This window comes from Mobula birostris, chromosome 7, assembly GCF_030028105.1.
Source record: "Mobula birostris isolate sMobBir1 chromosome 7, sMobBir1.hap1, whole genome shotgun sequence".
Taxonomy (NCBI): domain Eukaryota; kingdom Metazoa; phylum Chordata; class Chondrichthyes; order Myliobatiformes; family Myliobatidae; genus Mobula; species Mobula birostris.
Window position 1 is genome coordinate 39222122 of NC_092376.1, and position 24478 is coordinate 39246599.

Below are 24478 nucleotides of genomic sequence, written 5' to 3' on the forward strand. Positions count from 1 at the left end.
TTAGTTTTTATGGAAAAAAAAGCTAATCATTCAATGCAATCAGAACTGTAAGAATAAATGATTTTATCTATTCTTCCACATATTTGTCAAAGATATCTTGAACTATTCAAAAATTCTGCATGTGGATTTACAGAGAAACTCGGAATTGGTCCAGTGAATCTTCACTGTACTCTCCCTTTGCCAAATATATCCTTTCTTAGGGTAAAGAATCCTGAACTGCATGCAATATTCTGGGTGCAGTCTCACCAAGGTCCAATACAACTGTAATCAGACTTCCCTATTCATATATTCAAAATCCTCTTGTAATAAAGTCTAGCAAATCATTTGCCCTCCTACTCACTTTATATTGCATATTGGCCATCAATAAGATGTGCACACACACGTGGGCAGCATGATAGCGTGGTGGTGAGCACAATGCTTTACAGTACCAGTGACTAGTGTTCAATTCCTGCCGCTGTCTGTAAGGAGTTTGTACCTCCTCCCTGTGACCACATGGGTTTTCTCCCACAGTCCAAAGGTGTACTGATCGTTAGGTTTAATTGGTCATTGTAAATTGTCCCATGACTAGACCAAGGTTAAATTGGGGACTGGTGGGCGGAGTGATTCGAAGAGCCAGAAAGGCCTGTTCCATGCTGTATCTCAATCTCCCTCTCTCTCTCTCTCTCTCTCTCTCTAGACACACCTAAGGTCCCAATTTCTCACCATTTAGCAAATATTCAGCAGTTCTGTGAAGTGTGGATCTGCAGAAAGCACCCAGCTGAGGAAAATAGATGAGCTTCTATGAGGCTTCTTTGACTCGACAGACTGTTGCATGTTCGAAGTCTCAGTAGTGTACCAAAGAACATGGAAGAGTACAGTACAGGCCCTTTGGCGTACAATGTTCTGCCAACCTTTAACCTACTCCAAGATCAATCTAACCCTCCCCTCCACATTGCTCTCCATTTTTTTTCATTAATGTGCCTATCTAGGAATCTCCTAATGTATCTGCCCCTATCACCACCCCTGGCAAACTACCACTCTGTACCAAAAACCTACCTGACATCCCTCCTATACTTTCCACCCAACACATTAAACTTACGTTCCCTTGTATTAGCCATTTCCAAACTAGAAAAAAAATCTCTGGCTCTCCACTTGATCAATGCCTGTTATCACCTTGGACACCTCTCATCCTCCTTCTCTTCAAAAAGAAAAGCCCTAGCTCACTCAACCTATTCTCAAAAGGCATGCTTTCTAATCTAGACATCATCCTGGTAATCTCCTCTGCACTTTCTCTAAGGCTTCCATATCCTTCCAATAATGAGGCAACCAGAACTAAACACAATGCTCCAAGGCTGGTCTAACCAGAGCTTTATAAAGGTACATTATCTTGCTGCCCTTGAACACAGTCCCCTGAGTAATGAAGGGCAACACGCCATACGCCCTCTTAACCATCGTATCAACTTGTGCTGCAATTTTGAGGGATCTATAGACATGAATTCCAAGGTCTCTCTGCTCCTCCACACTGTTAGAAATCCTGCCACTAATCCTGTATTCTGCCTTCAAGTTCAGCCTTCCAAAGTGAATCAATTCACTCTTTTCCAGATTGAACTCCATCAGCCATTTCTCAGGCCAGCTCTGCATTCTATCAATGTCCCATTGTAACCTATGACAACCTTCTATAATATCCACAACAGCACCAACCTTCTTGTTGTCTGCAAACTTACTAACCCACCCTTCCACTTCCTCATCAAAGTCATTTATAAAAATCACAAACAGCAGGGATCCCAGAACAGTTCCCTGAAGAATACCACTGGTCACTGAACTCCAGACAGAATATTTTCCATCTACTACCATCATCTGTCTTCAGTGTGCAGGGCAATGCTGAATCCACTCGGCCAAGTTTCCCTGGATCCCATGCTTCCTGACTTTCTGAATGAGCCCACCATGGGGAACCTTGTCAAATGCCGTACGAAAATCCATACCAACCACATCTATTGCTCTGTCTTCATCGATATGTTTTGTTACTTACTCAAAGAATTCGATCAGGCTTGTGAGGCATGTCTTGCCACTCATAAACCCATGCTGACCATTCCTAATCAGACCAGGTTTCTCCAAATGCTCATAAGTCCTGTCTCTAAGAATCCTCACCAATAATTTGCCCACCAACAAGAGTTCTCAAACTGGAAATCATAGATGAACTTGGAGATCTACTCCCATCTTAAGTCTAGGATAGCAATATTCAAGTAAGATGATACTAACATTTACAAGAAATTGTGAATCTGTTGGGGGTGCCATGAGACAATACCAATCCAAAATTGAGTCCCAGACCAGCCACCAGTTGTGGCAGGGCTTACTTGCTATAATAGGCTGAAAATGAAGTCAGGCAGCATCGGCGACAACAGAGCATCCCTTCCAGATGAGCTGAATGGATTTAATGCATGTGATGAATAGAAGGGGATTGGAAGTCACCACCCCGTCCCCTGAAAGCTTCCAATGCCACTGAACATACAGTCAACATTGCAGATATAAGATCAGTTTTCTGGAGAGTGAAGTTGCGGAAAATATCTGGCCGGGATGGTGTCCTTAGATCCTGTGCAGATCATCCACAGTGGTCTTTGCAGATATTCTTAACTTCTTTCTGTTCTAAGAGTGCCACTACCCTCCAGATGCCTAACAAAACCAAGATAACATGCCTTAATGACCACCGCTCTGTGGTTCTGATATCCACCATCATGAAATGCCTTAAGAGGTTGGTCACGGCATGCAATAACACCAGCCTCCCAGCCATCCTTGACCCACTGTAATTCATCTACCACTGAACCAGTTCTATGATGGAACGCCATTCCCCCAGCCCTACATCACCTCTGGAACATCTAGATAGTAAAGCCACCTATGTCAGGCTATTGTTTATTGACTACAGTTCTGTCTTCAATACTATAATTCCAAGCAAACTCATCACCAAACTCCAAGACCTAGGACTCAACACCTCCCACTGCAACTGAATCCTTGACGTCCTGATCAACAAATCGCATCAGCAAGAATAGGCAGTAACACTTCCACAACAATTCTGAACACAGCTCTTTCACGAGGCTCCTGTCTACATCAACGGTGCAGCGGTTGAGAGGGTTGAGGGCTTTAAGTTTCCAGGAGTGAACATCACCAATAGTCTGTATCGGACCGCAAAGCACTCCAGCGTGTGGTGAAAACTGCCCAGTGGATTATCGGCATCCAATTGCCTACTATTGAGAGCATCTATCATAAACGCTGCCTGGGCAGGGTGAAAAGCATTATCAGGGATGCATCTCACCCTAACCATGGACTTTTTACTCTCCTCCCATCCGGTAGGCGCTACAGGAGCCTCCACTCCCGCACCAGCAGGCACAGAAGAGCTTCTTCCCTGAGGCTGTGACACTGCTGAACCTCTCATCACAACGCTAAGCAGTATTACATCCATATCGTACTGTCTCAGTACTTTTATATCTGTGTGCTGTAGCACTTTTTTTTATTCGCAGTTATTTTGTAAATAACACTATTCTTTGCATTTCTGGTCAGATACTAAATGCACTTCATTGGCTTTGTATCTGTACTCGGCACAATGACAATAAAGTTGAATCTAATCTAATCTACTGGTCCAACTGTGTAGATGCCATGCCAGCACTTCCATGAGACACTAAAGAAACTTGGCATGTCCCTGCCGCCCCCTACTAATTTTTATCAATGCACGATGGAAACATCTTAATTGGATGCATCTTGGCTTGGTATAGCAACTGACCGCAAAAAAACTGCAAAGCTGTGGATACAGCTCAGTACATTACAGAGACCAGCCTCTCTTCCATAGACTCTGTCTGTACTTCTCACTGCCTCTGTAAGGCAGCCAGCATAATCAAGAACTCCAACCATCCCAGATATTCTCTCTTCTGCCCTCGTCCATTGTGCGTAAGATACAAAAACCTGAAAGAATGTACCATCACGTTCAAGGAAAAACTTCTACCTGACTGTTATAAAACTACTGAATGGTTTCCAATGCTAGAGATGAAAAGATGAATTCAACCTCACAATTTAACTTGTTATTATCTTGCACCTTGTTGTTTACTTGCACTGTACTTTCTCCAAAGCTGCTATACTTTATTCTGCATGTTATTGTTTTACCTTATACGTACTATCTCAATGCCTATGTAATGTATTGATCTGCATGAACAGTATGCAAGACAAGCTTTTCACAGCGTTGTGGCATATGTGACAATAATCAACCCGTACCAATACCAAGTGTATAACTTCACATGTTTTCCATGTGATACTATATCTGTTATGTTTTCACTAACTTAGACAATCTCAGCTTATCAATATTCACTTGAAATTTCATTTCTTTCTCCTCCTTACTACTCCACTTCGCTTAGGATTAACAACAACAAACTTGTGACAACACAGAAGTCTGCAGATACTGGAATCTGGGACAAGAAACTACCTGCAAGAGGAACTTTGTGAGTCAGGCAACATCTGTGGGGAAAATTGTCAGTTGGCATTTTGGGTAAAGACCCTTCATCAAGATTTGGTCCCTTTGTCAAATTATTGATACAGATGGGGAAAGCTGAGGCCAAAGCACTAGTCCCTGTGGTACTCTCCTGATCAGAACTTACCAACCTGAGAATAATCCAATTATTTACTGCTCTTTGCTTTCTGTCCAATCTTCAATTCTCAACCCATATCAGTAATTACTCAGAATTCCAAATGTTCTCACTCTGCTGACCAACCTTCTGTGTAGGGCTTTATCAACTGCATTCTGACTGCATTGTCTTTTTCTCTTTTGCTAGTCATGTCCTCAGACAATTTTCCTCTCTTAGATCCAGGCTGGCTCTGCTAGGACCAATTATTCTTCTGAATAGATTCCAGCAATTTCTCTGCCACAGGCATTACGCTATTAGATAGGTAGTCCCCTATTTAATGGCTCTAACAATCCACAGGGGCAATTCTTGAATTCACAATATATAGAACTTTGGAAGGTAATAATGATATTATCCTCTATCTCTAAATATACTTCCCTCAAAACACTTGAGATTTAAGATGTACTACTTATCAGCTTTCAAGGTTATTAACTTGCTTTGTACAATTTTTTGTCTTATACTCTCATTCCTGATTCTTGCTCGACTTTTGATTCTCTAATATATGTGGCAGTTTTATATGTTTTCTTAAATGTGACAAATGTAAAGTAATTGTTTAATTTCATTGTTACTTCCTTATTGTCCATCATAAATTTTCCTATCTATCCCATTAAGTGACCCACACTTTCCCAAGTTTTCTTCTCTTATTTTTTGTATCTACTATATTTCTCTTCAGCCTAATTGTAGCGGCCAATTCTAATGTACCAATTGCCGCTGCTAGCGATATCCACGGATTTATTGTAATTGTATGACGCACCTTCCAATCACTTCAATAATGATTGTTCCAAAAGTCAAAGATATGTATTCGATCCTTTATTAGTAACTAGCAAACATAAAATCTTGAAGCGATGAAACTTAAGCACAAATAAGGGTAACTAAGCATACAACAGAAGATATGACATCCGTTGGCCCCCAGCAAAACACGAATATGTAACTAATTTCCTTTGCTTTTACCACGCCCCACCCATGTGACTAGTTACCACAATAAACATAATACAATACAGATACAGAACAGATACACCGCTCCTACGTTCCAGCCCCTTAATTATTATCCTATATTAATTATACTACATGCTACCAAGACACAGGAGACATGAAATTTCAACATTCACACTAGTGTCTGGTAAGCAGTCTATCCTGGATCATGATCTTCTCCTGACAAACCAGTTTGTTCCTCTTGACTGCATTCAAGAAAATCTGTCTTGAATCGCTGCTGCCAAAGCTCATTCAAGTGCAAGTGCGAATCACTTGCAACGGCTCCATTGTCTTAGGCACATTTACCCCTATCGGCAACTCAATATCTGAATCAATTTACAAGAAATTAATATGCTTGAGGTGAGACCATCCTTGAATATGTTTCTGACAAGAAATGTTCTCTTTGTGGATAGGCATACTTCCCTGTGCATTAGTGTTAGGCAGTTCATAACAGTTTTCACTATCCAAGCCAGCCCCTTCCAATCCTGAAACAACGTTCTCTTGACCTGTGGTGTGTAAGAGAGTGCGGGTTCTTTTCCTGTCAGGGTGATCTTGTTCATGAAGCTCACTCTACAAATCACTGCTATGCTTCCTGGATCTAGGAAAGCATAAGTAACCACTGTCTTGTTACTCTTTTTAGAGCTCAACCGAACTGGAATTTTAGGAAGTTTATAACCATAATCACCAGACCTCGTAAGGCCATTAGATACCAGGGCAGTACCCACCACTGTGTTTGCTTCTTTTGTGGCTTGTTTCGAATCTGTACCCTTTTCATCAGAGTGAATATGAAGTATGCTGGGTTGCTTGCCACTGCATACCTTGCATGAACAACACTTACTGCAATCCTTGTTGATGTCTCTTGTACACAAACTACCAAAGCAGACACCATTTTCTTTCAGGAAGGCAATCTTCTCATTATGAACCTTTTTCTCCAACTGAGAGTACGAATCAGGATGTTTACCCTGGCAGAACAGACAAATCCTTTTGGCTGATGAGACCTTTCATTAGTTCCAGGCTGTTTTAGCTTCACTTTTCACAGTAGCTACAGTAGTGACAAAGCTGCTTACTTTAGCTTTAGAATGAATTTATTACTTAGTTTTGTTCACACCTTTGCTTATGGTCGGTAGTGTAGCATCATATACCTTCCCAAACACTGAGTGTGTAGCCATCTTTACTTGCCTTTCGATAAAATCAACAATCTCAGTGAATGTAACCGTACGGTTGTGCCTTTCTTGCAGTTTATAGACCAATGATCTCCATTTTCCCTAAGTTTAGGGGCAATTTCTTTACGATGATCATTATATTAGCAGGTATACCCAGCTCATGTATGTCCTGAATTTCTTCCATGGCAATGCAGCAGCCTCTAAGAAAAGGACGGTAACCTTGAAGAGCTTTCACATCTTCTGATTTGATATGCGGCCAAGAAAGAGCTTTTTCCACGTAGGTTGCAGCAATTCTGTGCGCATCACCAAAATGGGCTTTTAGATATCCTTGCTCTGTGCTAGCTTGCTAGCAACTTTTGACAAACTTTCTAGGGTAACCTCAAGAAAATGGAGATGGTCAACATAATTATCAGACTTGCTTTCAATGCTATTCTTGAATGACACTGCAATGTATCGCCATTGAAGACTTAAATCTCTCTTTTAGGTAGAGATGCAATGTGTTGTTGTTGCATCACTAAGCTTGTTATTTCCTTGCGCATCCTTATTTAGACTTTTATTATCTGAAACACGAGTGTCACCATACTGAAAATTAATGTACTCCGAAGCACCTAGTGTTATTGGATATGGCATGGGTTCAGTGTTTCCTTGGTGCAGGCTGAGATCGAACATCCTGAACTCCCTTTTGGAGTCCAAACTCATGGCTCATAGACACTTGAAGAACAAATGTATCCACGTAGACATTGAGGCTGTTCAAGCTTCTTGTTCCATGTCAGCACAGGAACTCGCAACATAGAACTGTACTGCTGGGGCTCATTTAGCACCCACAGCACTTGAAGCCCTTAGCATTTTAACTCTGGCCATCTTGGCTGCAGTCTCTTCCTGCAACTTAAGCTGTTGCATCTTTTTCTGAACCTCTTCCATCTTTTCCTCCAACGCATGTTATTCTCTCAATATTTGTTGTGTTGCACAAGGCTCTGCTAAATCAGCACCCATTTTATTATGTGCCAAAGAGGTATCAGATGCACGGGACGCTCTGATAGCAATAGAACCTGCTGTACACATGTTAGAAGCACTGTCTTCAGGAGGTACGTCATCTTGAAAATCATCAGCTTTATACATAGTCACAGCATGCTCTGTGGCTTTATAAATATTTTCCATTTCCTCCAGCAATTTGACCTTCAACATCGCATGTTTCTTTCAACCTTTGTTCAGCCTCTGCTAGGACTGTATTAAGTGTATCAATACTTGCATTACTTTCCATTTATCTTGCTCAGAGATACATATTGAAGACAACAGCAAGTTATGTTGCTAAGCAATATCTTCACTAAGATTTTTTAAATCATCCAAATGAGATTTCACTTGTGAGACACCTTGCTTTTCTTGTTAAAGGCTTCTAATTAATTATATCAAATCTTTAATCTTCCTAACAATTTTATTTTTTCGGAAGTTGTTAATTTTAGTCACCAAGGCCTTCCCAGTAAGTTTAATTTCTCTTTTAGCCTTGACTTCAAGGTCACTGCTTCCAGCCACCGCTACAACCTGCAACCTGGTCATCTCTGAGGCTGAGGTATGCAGATATTTCCAACGAATGGACAGTCGCTAGGCTGCGGGACCGGACAGCATCCCAGAGCAGGTACTCAGGATGTGCGCAGTACAACTGGCAGGTGTGTTTAAAGATATTTTAGTCTCTCCCGCTCCCAGTGTAGAGTGCCCTCTTGCTTCAAATTATCCATTATCCCTGCACCAAAAAAGACCAAGGTAACATGCCTGAATGACTGGCGTCCTGTCACACTCACCTCAATAATAAGCAAATGCTTTGGGAGGCTGGTGAAGGATTACATCTGCAGCTTGCTACCACCCAGACTGGACCGCCTACAATTCGCCTACTGACGGAACTGATCGATAGATGACGCAATAGCCACTGCTCTATGTACCGTCCTTACACATCTGGAGTAGAACGATGCTTATGTGGGAATAGTGTTCTTGGACTACAGTTCAGCATTTAACACCACAGCTCCATCCAGGCTCAACAAGAATATCAGAGACCTCGGCCTTGACCCTGCCTTGTCCAGCTGGATCCTGGACCTTCTGTCAGATCGCCAGCAGGTAGTAAGAGTGGGCTCCCTCACCTCCAACATTCTGATTCTCAATACAGGAGCCCCTCAGGGCTGCGTACTGAGTCCCCTCCTTTACCCCCTGTACACCCATGACTATATCGCCACCCACAGCTCTAATCCGCTAAATAAATTTGCCGACGACACCTCATTGATTGGCCTACTCTCAAACAATAACGATGTGGCCTACAGGGAGGAAGTCATCTCTCTGACACAGCGGCGTCAAAAAACAACCTCTCCCTCAATGTCAGAAAAACAAAGGAGCACGTTGTAGATTTCAGGAGGAATGGAGACGGGTTAACCCTACTGACATGAATGGATCTGGGGTTGAGAGGGTAAACAGCTTCAAGCTCCTCGGCATCCACATCACCAAGGACCTTACATGGTCTGTACACATCAGCTGTGTGGTGAAAAAGGCACAACAGCACCTCTTTCACATCAGACAGTTGAGGAAGTTTGGTATGGGCCCCAAATCCTAAGAACTTTTTACAGGGGCACAATTGAGAGCATCCTGACTGGCTGCATCACTGCCTGGTATGGGAACTGTATGTCCCTTAATCGCAGGACTCTGCAGAGAGTGGTACGGACAACCCAGCGCATCTGTAGTTGTGAGCTTCCCATGATTCAAGACATTTACAAGGACAGGTGTGTGAAAAGGGCCCGTAATTGGGGGCCCGAATCACCCCAACCACAATCTATTCCAGCTGCTACCATCCGGGAAGCAGTACCGCAGCATAAAAGCCAAGATCAACAGGCTCCGGGACAGCTTCTTCCACGAGGCCATCAGACTGATGAACTCACGCTGATTTGAGTGTACTCTATATTACATTGAATGTTCCATTTATTATAAGTTACTATGATTGCACATGACACATTTAGATGGAGACATAACATACAAAATTTTTACTCCTCATGTATGCGAAGGATGTAAGAAATAAAGACAATTCAATTCAATTCTCAATCATGATTTGTCAGATCAATAATATACCTCACCACCTTATTGATCTCTTGCATTATTAATATCAGTCCATTTTCCTTTATCTTTCCTAATCAGCAAATACAGCTTGAGTCACCTTCCCATAAGATCAGAAGATATAGGAGCAAAATTAGGCCATTGGCCCATCAAGTCCGCTCTGTAATTTCATCATGGCTGATCCAATTTTCCTCTGAGACCCAATCTCCTGCCTTCTCCCTGTACCCTTTCATGCCCTGACCAATGAAGAATTTATCCACCTCTGCCTTAAATAGGCGGCTTCCACAGCTGCCTGTGGCAAAGAATTCTACAGATTCACCACTCTCTGGCTACAGAAATTCCTCTTCATTTCCTAAAAGAACACCCACCTATTCAGAGGCTGTATCCTCTGGTCTTAGACTCTTCCATCAGAAGAAACATCCTCTCCATATCCAGTCTATCAAGGCCTTTCCCATTCTTCTGAATTCTAGTGAATATAGGCCCAGAACCATCTAACGCTCTTCATATGACAAGCCAATCAATCCTAGAATCATTTTTGTGAACCTCCTTTGAACCCACTCCAGTTTCAGAACATCCTTTCTATGATAAGGGGCCCAAAACTGCTCACGTTTTCTTTTCTTTCTCTTTCCACTTTTTCCTCTTCTGCTTTCATTTTTCTCCTTCTATTTATATCACATTCAGGTAGACAATGCATTGTTAGCTAGCCTCCACCGAGCCTCTCTCACTATGCCTCACCAACCATCACACGTGTCATTTAGTTTCCCTTGCTATCTACCCTATCACACTATTGTCTGCAATATTCTACTCCCTTCTCTTATACATCCTAAAATATATTCATTAGCTTTTCAGTTCTAATGAAAAATTATGAAACTCAAACACTGATTTCACTTCACTTCGGACAGATACTGTATAACCTGCTGAGTATTTCCAGAATTACCTGTTACTCTTGCAGTTTGCAACCTATTACTATAAGGGAATTCAATGAAGTGCCTTGTTCAAAGAAAAGAATACCTATGTACCATACAATGACAATGTATCTAATGGAAATGAGAGGCACTTTCACGCTGCAGTTCTATGGTCACAAGCTTCGCTGAGGCTTTGCAGTATGCCCGCAAGAAAAATATTATTTCATTGTAGATGTTTGTGTAAAGGTTCACTAGGATGATCACCTTATTTTCCAACTAGGTAGCCTCCAACCTGATGGCAATATCATTGACTTCTCCAGCTTATGGTAATTGTCCCCCCCCACCACCCACCTCTTCTGCATTTCTCCACTCTGGCCTGTTACCTCTTCTCTCACTGCCTATCACCACCCCTTAGTGCCCCTCCTCCTTCTCTTTCTCCCATGACCTAGTCTCATCAGATTCTTTTTTCTCAGCCCTTTACTTTTTCCATCTATCACCTTGCAGCTTCTTACCTCATCCCCCCCCCACCTCCCTAACCCACCTGGCTTCACCTATCACCTGCTAGCTTGTCACCCTTCCTTTCCCCCCTCACACCTTCTTATTCTGGCATCTTCCCCCTTCCCTTCCAGTCCTGAAGAAGGGTCTCAGCCCAAAACATCTACTGTTTATTCATTATCATAGATATTGCCAGATCTGCTGAGTTCCTCCAGCAATTTGTGTACATTAATCTTAAATTTAATGCAACTTTCTCCATTTAGAAATCTGCATGACTGAAGAACCTTGGGACAACGTTATGTCTGAGTTTGCTGCAGCGACTTTGACAATTTGATACAAAACTTCTAAATAATTAGATGTTTTATTGATAATGACATCAGAATTTGAATAATGCTTGCACATTTCAGAAAATGTTAATGTACCTAATGCTTAATACAAATGATGACACTAAGGTGTTGATCTGCTTTGAAAAATGTTATCTCAGAGAGCTAAAAAAACAAAAATTAAATAATGCCCATGTTTCTTCAATGTTCACATGTGTACTACAAGAATTTCAATGAAGTCTGTTTAATTGTGGCACAATTTAAGCAGCAATGCTCAGAACAAAATGTACCATTTCAGTTATGAAACAAATCAATGAAAGTCCCAATTTAGTTTAATTACGAACTGTTCTGCTAGACCAATTACTTAAAATTATGCATAATAATGCATATTATAGTCAGTTTTGACATTCAGCAGAAATATCCAATAGGCTTTGACTAATTATGATGCAAAGGTTGAAAACATTGATTTTTTTTTAGACATCATGAAGCATTGTTCTTTAGGAGGCATTGATCTATAACAGTCACAAGTCAACTTATTAATGAACATGGTGTCACTTTTACTTAATACTTAGCTAACCGGTAATTGCTGCAAAACATTAATAAAGAACTACTAGACAATGGGGTGACCTGTTGGGGCACCCTTTGAGATAAGGGTAGTGCAGTCTGATGTGACCAGAATGAACACTAAATTTTCCTGAATGCTATTGGTATCGCTTTGCTTTGGAAACTGAAGTATAAAGCCTCAGTTTATTAAAGAAGAACGACACGTAGCAAAGCAAATATAGCTCCTCCTCGTTTAATGAAGGACACTTTTAATGGTATCATTTCTGGTTTATCTGCCACCCTCGTGCCTCTCGTTGTCATTCTGGAGACCTGCAATCCTTTCATCCCCCATCTCTTCATCTCTTCTGCTGTTTGTTGTTTGTTTCTGATTCTGGAGACGTGCATGCCTCTCCTCCTCTGTCTCTTCTTCTCTCATAATGTGGTTAGCACTCTCCTAAATGGACGTGATATAGTCACCACTGTCCTTTGACTGCAGCAAAGGGTTTTATGGGTGTCTCAAAGTACGTCATTACAATAAGATTTAATTATCTCTTATTGATAGATGGCAGTTAGATCCGTCCCAATACTGCACATGCTGGTGGTGATTAGCAGAATGTGACCCCTCGAAATAGAGCTGCCCTGCCCTTTTGCTCGTATCCTTTTGGTTGGTGTTGCTGCTGAGGCTGGCCATGCGCATGCGTCGGGCTGTCGCGTCCCGATTTCCATGATGGTGGACCGGCTTTCTGGTGAAAGGGAGCCTGTTGATTTTTGCGAATGAGCAATTTTATACGAATACTTAACACTGAACTTTGCCTGCATTCTGTAAGTTAGCGCATTTTAATTCGATTTAGCCAAAAAAAAGTGCCGCTGTAATGCACCGTTTGTGCTAATTGGAGGTCACAAACAGACAAACAGATAGACAGAGCATGAGAGTTTTAGTAGTATATAGATAATTACTCTTACTTGCTGAAAAAGTATTCACGTCTCCACCTTGGAAGTTGTCATGCTTTATTTTTTTAGACCATTGAATCACAGTGGATTTAATTTGGCTTTTTTACATTGATCAACAGAAAAAGACATTTTCTTGTCAAAGTAAAAACAAATCTCTACAAAGTGATCTAAATTAATTACAAAAGAAAAAGCAAAATAATTGATTGCATACGTATTCACCCCCTTCAAATCAGTATTTAGTAGATGCACCGTTGGCAGCAATTACAGCCTTGAGTCTGTGTGGCCTCTATGAGCTTTGCACATCTGGACACTGCAATTTTTCCCCCATTCTTCTTTACAAAACTGCTCAAGCTCTGTCAGATTGCACAGGTATCGTGAGTGAACAGACCTTTACAAGTCCATCCACAAATTCTCAATTGGCCAATTGGACTCTGACTTGGCCACTCCAGGGCATTAACTTTGTTTCTTTAAGGTATTCCTCTGTAACTTTGGCTTTACGCTTGGGGTCATTGTCTTGGTGGAAAAGAAATCTTCTCCTAATTCGCAGTAATCCAGGTTTTCGTCCAGGATCTCCCTGTATTTTACAGCATTCATTTTACTCCCTACCTTCACAAGCCTTCCAGGGCCTGCTGCAGTGAAGCATCCCCACAGTATGATGCAGCTACCACCATGCTTCACCGTAGGGATGGTGTAAGTAAAACCACTGTATCTGGTGTTACTTAGAGCAGAGAAAGTGGGGTCAAAGCCAACTATTTAGTACCCACACATATGCTACCATATGTCAGAGGAATAATAGACCTGGAGCTCAAGACAATGCTGATCATCTTTTACAGGGAGGACAGCAACAATGCAGCTAGTTTTGCACTCCTCTGCCAAAGGAGGTGAAGGTCACTGTCATCTGGAACTTCACTGCTTCCAGATTGCTCTAGATGGTGGCAGCTGAAATGCAAATGCTGCATATGAGACATCACAGATACTCTCTAGTCAACAAGGGGCAAATTCATCCCTTTATTAATTAGAGGGTGTGGGAGTTGCAGTAAGGCAAGGGTTAAATACAACGTCCAGGCAAGAATGACTGTGGTGGTGTGTACTCAAACCTACTTAAGAGAGACGCATGAAGTGAGAGTGCCGGAGCCAGCTTTGCTTACTACAGACAAGATAGGCAGGGATGACTGTGACAATGTGTACTCAAACCAGATGAAAGAGGCCTCTGAAGTGAGACTTTTTCTAAAAAGGTCTTTCTAGAATATGGCTTCCCTTTATACAATAGGGGATGCTGAATACAGACAAGATAGGAATGATAGAAAGATGTGAAACACATCCAAAAACTAAAGGATAATTGCTTTACTACTTCCAAGTGGCATCATTTGCCAGCTTGCAGTTTTTAACACCTCTATTGTGAATGGCAATTGATCTTGCCAGTGAGGAATTCATACATATACAATTTACCAAATGGTCAATATGTAACTGATTAGCCAATTCAGTATAAAAATAGCAGTTTTCTGTCCTGGCTTCAGAACAGTGAGGTGACAAGGGGCCAAACTGTTCTCCTTGAGTTCAACAAAAATAAAGTGTGGTTGAGTTGTAAGAGTGAATGTGTTCTGGGTCCAGATCTTTAGTTTTGTTATTGGTCACCACACGGGCATCAAATATCATTTGTGCTTGCACAGATTAGCCTCCGGATTCTGTACGCTAACCCAGTTTTATCCCTAAATGCATTGATGCTACGTTGCCACTATTTGAACATGTTCAAAAACTAACAAATTCCAATGACTCTCTCACTCCTAGACTATCTGCTGTGCTTATCATGTTTCTGCCACATGCTAGTCAGGTGAATGACTCTCCTAGGACAAAGTTCTTCCCTTCAGTCCGACTTCCCACTCTTCTGCCAAGTCCCAGGTGGTGCTGGAATATGGACTGAACTGTGGTTATAGGTCACAAAAACATGTTGCCGTCGTTATTAGAATCCTCATTGAGATTCTGTTCTCTAGTTCATAAGGCTGTAGACCTTACAGTACATTCTGAGTACCTCTCCTGCATTGTTAATATCTTCTGCATCCTAAAATATTTTAACTGTGATATGAGGACTGCTTTTACCTTTTGGAGAAAAATGCTATCGGGTAGTACTTTTCCCTGAGGTTCTAAAAACCACAGCCAGAGCAGACTATGCCAGAATGTAAAAAGGCCTTGCCATGTCTTGAGTTGACAATGATTAGTAGCAAGCAAAGCAGTGTTCGGAAAAAAATTTCCATGATACAAAAAAAGTACAGTAAAACTCTGATAATCCACTATCCAACCACTCAGAAATCCTACTAGTTTAGCATCTGCCTCATCAAGTAATGTTTGCCAAACTCCCTTCTAACATGACTGAGTCCTAGCTCCCAGGCTCTCTTTGACTTTACTGGGTCTATGGTTCCCTCACTCCCAACTTTCCAGGGCTTTAGTACCCAGACTACTACTGACACTTTGGTCCCTGATTCCTGCATTCTCTTCCAACACCAGGTGACCCTGTCCTCACCTTCTGGCTCACCAGGTCCTGATTTCTGCACTTCTGTCTCACTTACAAAGGCTTCAAATTGCTGGAACCTTATTTTCTATGTTCCGATTCTACCCATCGAGGCCCAGTTTCCCCAGCTCTCTTTAAACTGATCAGGGAGAGTCCAGTTTCCTGTTCTCCCTTTAAAATACACTGGGTTAACTGGGAAACTTATAATCTGATACAATATCAACACAATGTGAAGTTTAATAAGTGTTGGAGTATTAATGCAACATCCAATAATCAGGAAAACCTGTTGTCTACCCACACCAAAATTCCAAGCAAGCTGGATTATCAGAGTTTTACTGGTTTATCCATTGACTGTGAATGACTCAGTTCTTTGCTTCACAAGTCATTTTCACAATCTATACGTCCTAGGCTGCAAGAGTACTCTGCATTCCCAAAACTGATTGATGCTCTCTACTTGCCATTTGACTGCAGTTCAACACTGCATAATCACAATGAAGCTTCCTTTTCATTCAAGAGACAAGCTCAACTATTATTACTCTAGAGCAGATGGTGTGTAAGAACTTTGCACAAAACGTCCTTAACTGAAATTATATTTCCTTTCTTATGTGTACCAGTTCATTCATCATGCTGGAACTGCACCAGAGCAGTAACGTCAAAATTTGCTCATTATACACATTAAACTTCATCAGTAAAGTTGCTTCTCACCACATTCAATGGCAGTTAGAGATGGTAAACAAATGCTGTCTTCCCAGAAACATCAATACAGGTTTCCCCCGCCATCCGAAGGTAGAGCATTCCTATGAAACCGTTCGTAAGCCGGAACGTCGTAAAGTGAAGAAGCAATTACCATTTATTTATATGTGAAAAATTTGTGAGCTTTCGCAGACCCAAAAATAACCTACCAAATCATGCCAAATAACACATAAAACCTAAAGTAACAGTAACATGTAGTAAAAGCAGGAATAATATGATAAGTACACAGACTATATAAAGTAGAAATACTTTACTACAATCATTGCTCCACTGTCCACCGTAGCGAAAATCTCACGCAAGCGCTCTCGGCAGAAACATGGTGCAAGTGCTCTCAGCAGAAACACTCTCTCTAGTAACCTTTAAACTATGAAGCTGCCAAATCATACCAAATAACACATAAAAATACAGAGCCTATATAAAGTAGAAATAATGTATTTACAGTGTAGTTTCAGGAAGATAGCGCCGAGCACACTGATGATGGTGTGTTAGGCTGAGTCGTCGGAGGTTGGGGTGGTGCAGTGATCCCCACCCTCCAGGCCGCCGACCGGTACCAATCCACGAAGCATGCAGTGGTGCAGCGGTAGCCGGGACACACCCAGCACATCTTTAAGGAAAAAGCCAAAATAAACATGCTAATTAATTAGGTGCCGCCTGGCACGTAAATGTCGGCCCAGATCAGAGGCAACGCAATCAGCAATCGCCTATCGCCTCTGATCTGGGCCGATGTTTATGTGCCAACGGCACCAAATTAATTAGCTTGGTTATTTTGGCTTTTTTTCTTAAAGATGTGCTGGGTGCGTCCCAGCTACCGCTGCACCACTGCATGCTTCGTGGCCCGGAGGTTGGGACCACTGGGGTGGTGGGACGCATCGTCGTCTGTTTCCATCAGGGCAGGGAGGTCATTTTCTTCTATCTCTCCCTGCTTCGATGTCAAAGGTCGAGGTTTGTCGTCTGCTGTGGCTGATGTGGAAGGCTTGAAAAACGACAGTATGCTTGACTGCTTAGCCTTGCAAATTTTTCTATTATACAGTTCTTTGTAAAGACTCAAACCATCCTGCAAATATGCCCTAAACCTACGTACCCTTTCAAAATTAAAGTCGCACTTTTCTGCAATCATTGCAACAAAAATCTCACCCAGTTGCTTCACGTTCAGTTCCTGGACGACTTCACTTTTGGTCCGTTCGCTACTGCATTAGATTTCGATTGTTATCCTTTCTTCTTCCAATTGCATCAGCTCTTCATCTATCAGTTCTTGGTCATGGGATGCCAAAACCTCTTCACATCATCTTTGTCAACTTCCACAAGCCAAACCCACTTTGCCCTTACTTCATTCACCACGATCGAAACGCTTAATTATGTCTTGTTTTACGCTAAGTGTAACACCCTTATGAGTTCTTTTAGAATTTTCCGATACCTTAGAACTCATCTTGCAAACGGATGCTCAAAATAAATCGACATAAAGCACAGATGCTCACAGGCACGTGTTTAAGCAATGCCAGCTAGAATGCAGTTCCGGGGGAGGAGCTTGGCTGCTCGGGGCGCACGCTGCCTTTTTTCGTAACAGTGAAAACACCTTCTGTTAGCGAAAACAGGTAACTAATGTAGGTCTTTCGTAACAGCGAGGTGTCGTAAAGTGAACGTTTGAAAAGCGGAGGACACCTGTACACACAAGAAATTACAAAGAGAAAACCAATTTCCAACAGTGTCACAGTTCTCATGTTGACACCCATTTCTAATTGATCGCCTTAATATTCTTTTCAGCAAAAATCATGGAAGTTATCATTGAGTAAATCAGCATACTTGCTATTTGATCAATCGATCTTTTCCTCAGTTTTTGTACATTTTTGACATCATTGAACTTCGGAATCCTGCTAACCCTGATTATTAACCAATATTAAAAAGCATAGTGGTCCTGACGCCTCCCCTAGTGACACCACTTTACACTTCCACCAACAGACTAAATAACAACGCTTCACCAATAATCGCAGTTTTTAGTCCAGTAGATATATTACTTTGTAATCGTACTTTAATTTTGCAGAAGATAAATTTTAATCATTCCAATTTTAATCATTGTCTCCAGTTGGAAATACAAATGCTTGCAGGAGTATAGTTTCAGGATAGCAATATAAATTTGCTTTTGTTAAATTCTTCAAAGTGCTTCTGGAGAAGCACAATTATGGTTTTGATTTCCAGAAATTGTTGAGAAGGCTTCATCTCTGAAAAAAGTCCAGAAAAGTGCTCAGGTAAAACTTGTTATTCTTTGTAAAATTTTCCAATACTTGAGCACCTTCAGAATAGAAAAACAAAGATCTTGTAGCCTAATGCAGCAACAGCAGCAGATGCGGGTGACAAAATTTCCAGTAATGTGTTAAGGCTTTGGTGATGCAGCAGGACCATAAGACTTAAGAGCAGAATTAAGCCATTTGGCCCGTCAAGTTTGCCCCGTTCATGGTTGATATATTTTCCCTAGCAATCTCATTGTCTTGCTTTCTCCCCATAGCCTTTGACACCCTTACTAATAAAAAGTCTATCAACCTCTGCTTTAAATATACCTATGGCATGTGTATGCACAGCTATTCATGGCAATTCATTCCAGATTCACCACTATCTGGTTAAAGGAATTTCTTCACATCTCTGTCCTTCTATTCTGAGGCTGTGCCCTCTGGTCCTAGACTCCTCCACTACTGCAAACATCCTCTCACTTCCAATTTATCTAGGCCTTTCAATACTCGATAGGTTTCAATGAGATCTCCACTCATTCTTCTAAACTCCAATGAGTATAGGCTGAGAGCCATCAAATGCTCCTCATATGTTAACTCTTTCATTCCCGGAATCATTCTTGTAAACGTCTTCTGGACCTGCTTCAATGCCAGCACATCCTTTCTTATATAAGGAGCTCAAAACTGCTCACAATACTCCAAATGCGGTATGACTAATGCCTTATAAATTCTTAGCATTATATCCTTACTTTTATATTCTAGTCCTCTTGAAAAAAATGCTAACATTACATTTGTCTTCCTTACATCCGCCTCAACCTACAAGTGAACCTTTAGGGAATCCTGTACTAGGATGTGCAAGTCACTTTGCATTTCTTATTTCTGAATTTGCTCCCTATTTAGAAGTACATGGTGTATGCCTTGATTCCTTCCACACTTTCCTACATTCTATTCCATCTACCGCCGCTTTGCCACTCCCCTAATCTGACCAAGTTCTTCTGCACACTCGTTGATTCTTCAACACTGTCCACCCCTTCACCTACCTTTGTATTGTCTGTAAACATGGCTACAAAACCATTAAATTCGTCATCCAGATCATTAACATATAATATGAAAAATAGCAGACCCAACACCAACCCCTCCAGAACACTACCAGTCACCGAAGGCCAACCAGAAAATGCCCCCTTTATTCCCAGACAGCCAATCTTCTATCTATGCTAGTATCTTTTCTGTAATATCATGGGCTGTTACCTTATTTAGTAGCCTTTTGTGTGGCATCTTGTCAAAAGCCTTCTGAAAATCAAGTAAACAATATTCACTGACTCTCCTTTGTCTTTCATTTCCTCAAAGAATTCTCAGGTAAGATTTCCCCTTAAGGAAGTTACTTGTTCACTTCAGCCTATTTTATCATGTGCCTCCAAGTACCCTGAACCATGATCCACAATAATGGACTCTAACATCTTGCCAACACTGAAGTCAGGCTATCTGGCCTGTAAGTTTTGTCTTTTGCCTCCCTCCTTTCCTCAAGAGTGGAGTGTCATTTGAAGTTTTCCAGTGTTCAGGAACCACTCCAGAAACTAGTGATTATTGGAAGATCACTGCTAATAACTCCACAATCTCTTCAGCTACCTTTCATAACCTTGAGGGGTAGTCCATCTGGTCTAGGTGACTTATTCAAGCTTTAGATCTTACAGTTTCCACAAGCACTTTTTCCTCAGTAATAGGGACTACACACACTTCTGCTCCCTGGCACTCTCAAATTTCTGGCATACTGCTGGTGTCTTCCACAGTGAAGACTCACCTAAACGCTTATTCAGTTCATCTACTATTTCTTTGTGCCCCATTACTACCTGTCAAGCATTATTTTCCAACAGTCCGATGTCCACTCTTGCCACTCTTTTACTCTTTATATATCTGAAAAGACTGTTGTATCCTCTTTTATATTACTGGCTAATTTACCTTCGTATTTCATCTTCCTCTCTTTATTGCTTTTTTCACTTTACCTTCCACTGGTTTTTAAAGGACTCCCAGTCCTCTAACTTCCCACTAATTTTTGCGATATTGTATGCCCTCTCTTTTGCTTTTATGCTGTCTTTGAATTCCCTTGTCAACCACAATTGCCTCATCCTTCCTTTAGAATACTCCTTCTTCGGGATGAACTGAATTACTCCCAGAAACTCCAGCCACTGCTGCTCTGTTGTCATCCCTTGTAGTGTCCCCTTCCAATCAACTTTTGCCAGCTCCTCCCTCATGACTTTGCAGTTCCCTTTACTCCACTTTAATACTGATACATCTGATTTTAGCTTCTCCCTCTCAAACTGCAGGGTGAATTTTATTATACTATGATCACTGCATCCTAAGGGTTTCTTTACCTGAAGCAGTTCATTACAGAACACCCAGTCCAGGATTGCCTTTCCCCTACTGGGTTCAACCACAAGCTGCTCTAAAAAGTCATCTAACTGGCATTCAACCAATTCCTTCTCTTGGAATTCAGTACCATCCTTATTTTCTCAATACACCTGCATATTGAAATCCCCATGACTATTGTAGCATTTGTATTTTTACATGCCTTTTCTAACTCCCCTTGTAATTTGTACCCTACATCCTGGCTATTATTCAGAGACTTCTATATAACTCCCATCAGGGTTTTTTTTTACTTTTACAGTTTCTTAACTCTGCCCACAATGATTCTGCATCATTTGATCCTATGTCAGTTCCTTATAATGATTTGACTTTATTATTTCCCAATGATGCCACTCAACCCCTCTGCCCACGCCTGTCCATTTATATATGATGTGTATCCTTGGATGTTAAGCTCCCAACTGTTAAGCTCTTTCAACAATGACTCTGTAATGCCCACATCATATCTGCCAACTTCTAACTGCGCTACAAGATCTACTTTATTACATATATTGCATGCATTCAAATACAGCCCTTTCAGTCCGTACTTACCACCTTTATTTTCAACTTTGTCTCCATGTTGTCTGAAGTTAAAATCTTATCCCTCTCTAAACTTTTTGTCTTATTCTTTGCTGTGGAGACTTCGGTAACCTCTCTTGCACTCTCTTTCCCTTTTACTTTATTCATACTTTTCCAAGCTGTTGAATTTAGTTTAAAGCCCTATCAACATCCCAACATTTATTCAGCCTCTGGTCCCAGCATGGTTCAGTTAGAACCCATACCATCAGAATTGCTCCCTCTTCCCCAATACTGGTGTCAATGATCCACAAATTCAAACCCACTTCTCCCACATCAATCTCTGAGCCACGCGTTTAACTCTCTGGTCTTATTAACTCTGTGCCAATTTGCACATGACTCAGGTAATAATCCAGAGATTATTACTTTTCTGGTTCTGCATTTTAATTTAGTGCTTAGCTGCTCAAATTCCCCCAGTAGAACCTTGTTCTTCCTACATTGTTGGTACCCACATGGACTACAACAAATCTCCTCCCACCCTAAATTCTTCTGCAGGTCAAATGAGATGTCCTGAACATGGGGACCAGGCAGACAACACAGCCTTTGGGACTCCTGATCCTAGCGACAGAGAACTGTGTCTATTCCCCTGACTATACTATTCCTAATTACGACTACATTTCTCTTCTCTCCTTGAACGACTCCCTAGCTCACGGTGCCACTGTTCAGATAGTTCTACTGTTCAGTTGCTGATCCTTGCTACAGCCGCCATTCTCCTTCTCACAGGGAGCAACTTTAGACCTGTTGAGCAAGCTCAAGAACTGAGGCTCTTCCAGCATTACTACTTCAATCTTCCTACCTGCTTCACATTCAGTCACACCCTCTTGTCCCTGAACACACAACAAGTTTGAAGTAGTTAAAGTAATGAGTGTGATTGCTTTCTGAAACACAGTGTCCAGGATTGTCCTGTCATAAGTGGCTTAAGAACTTAAGATTTTCATTCGTTTGAATTTGGAAAAGTAAGGGGTGACCTTACTGAAACACATAAGATGCTGATGGTGGGGCAAGATGTTTCCATTAGTAAGAGAATCTTAAATTAGGGTGTATAGTTACTAGATTTAGGGAGGTAGTTTACAACTGAGATATATAGGCATTTCTTCTTGCTGAAGACAGTGAATCTACAGAATTCTTTATCCAAGGAATTTGTTGAGTCTAGATCACTGGAGGTATTTGATGAGAAACTACATACAATTTTGAATGATCAAGGAAATGAAGGCCGCATAGATCTAGCATAGGAGAGGAGAGAAGAACTGGGCACAGGTTACCCATTGTCACACTGAGACAGGCTCGAGGAGCCAAGTCGCCTCTTCCAAACTGAAATATCACAGTGTTTGAAGCCCAGATTCCAGGTCCTCAACTTTGAGCCCAAGTTCTTCAAGCAACCAACACATACAGATGTGGTCACCAGGAGCCACAGTGGCCCACTAGCTCCCACATCATGCAGCTGCAACACATCACCTGATCCTGTATTCCTACTTCATTTAATTAGTTGTAAACTGATGTCTATTTAGTTAACTACTATATAAAAACTTATTTCGCACAAAATTAATTCATCAGAAATGTGCTTCTGATAAAAAATAACCAATTCATTTATTACTTTTACATAATTAGTTCATGTGATCCAGCAACAAAAGCACATTGCTGTCAATTTTGCATGAATGCTTATCATAATACTGAGATATAAATAGTTTCTATTGTTAACAAATGGAAAGGAATGAAACACCTATATTTTTATCGTAAATATCGTTAGTAGGACTTCAATCTAGTTTATTAGTGACTTACCTCTTTCGGTGTTTGGTATCCCCAAGTACAGGGTTGGAATTGAGCTATCTGCATGATCACTGTAGTATTCTATTAGAGCTGCTTCTTTTTCCCAAGTCTTCTTTACAATGGGTACTAGAAGATATAGAAAAACAATTGCTTAGAAATCGTGTAACCAAAAATTGAAAAACTTGATTTATGAAAGCCAGAGCATACTAATTATGTGGCAGTTTATCCAAAAACCTGCTAAGCAGTTAATTTTGTAATATAGATTCCAACTGAACCCTATCTTTTACAATGTGACCACAATGAAAATTCAAACCATTATGAAAGAGCTCAAAACGTTGTAGTAGCATATTCATGGTACCAGTCAAGCCATCTATCCAATGTGGACCAACTTAATCTTCTCTAACTATGTGTACCCTTATTTATTTTTCTCAGCATGTTGAAAGGGGAACCAGCAATTTTCACAAAGCTTGAAGCAGAACCAGTTAACCAGGTTAAGGCATAACCTGAACTAAAGTAGCCAACTATTTTAAGCAAGGAACATATTTCTGAATCACCTTGAGGCTACAAAGGAGTCAGATATAAGAATTAAAAACCACATTCAACTCTAAATTTGAGCCTATACTATTCCATATCTTTCACTTGAACTTCAGTCTTCCATGTAGTTAGTCCCCACTTTCAGTCATTTGTTGTCTACTGTTCGTTCACATCACTGCTTTCCACCTTTCTATTTCTGCTTTGTACCCTATAAGTACTCCCCTCCTTTTCACTTCTGCAATAGCTGCGATCCAGTTTTCAGAAAGGAGATCGGGAAGATCGCCCACTGTTAGGTAAAAGTAGTAGGCTCTAGCTACATTGCACTTAGAGGCTTAAACAGCAGTTTTAATTTCATAAATATAAGAATATAATAAAATAAGAGCTGGAAGAGGCTCAAGCCTGTCCTAGGATTCAATGTGACTGTCTGATCTGCTGCCACAGGTCTTATCTACTCTTCTATGCTACATCCACATCACCTTTAATTCCTTGATCATTCAGAAATATATCTACTTTGTCATCAAATATCCCCTACAATCTAGGCTCAACTTGGGTAAAGAATTCTAGAGATTCACAACCTTCAGCAAGAAGAAATTCCTATACACACCTAGTGCCCCCAGTCTAGCAACTATAACTCATAATTCTGACAG

The 24478-nt window shown here is 41.1% G+C and overlaps 1 protein-coding gene across 3 annotated transcripts in view; it reads right to left on the bottom strand.

The window, feature by feature from the left end:
* b3glcta (beta 3-glucosyltransferase a) overlaps positions 1-24478 on the bottom strand; it is a 192895-nt gene that overhangs the window by 41870 nt on the left and 126547 nt on the right. For all 3 annotated transcript variants that reach the window (XR_011886565.1, XM_072262943.1, XM_072262944.1), the window contains exon 11: positions 23310-23423. Coding sequence is in view for 2 of the 3 variants with exons in the window: in XM_072262943.1 (XP_072119044.1) it covers positions 23310-23423 (114 nt within the window). In the remaining variant the exon portion in view is untranslated. The remainder of the gene's footprint in view (positions 1-23309; positions 23424-24478) is intronic.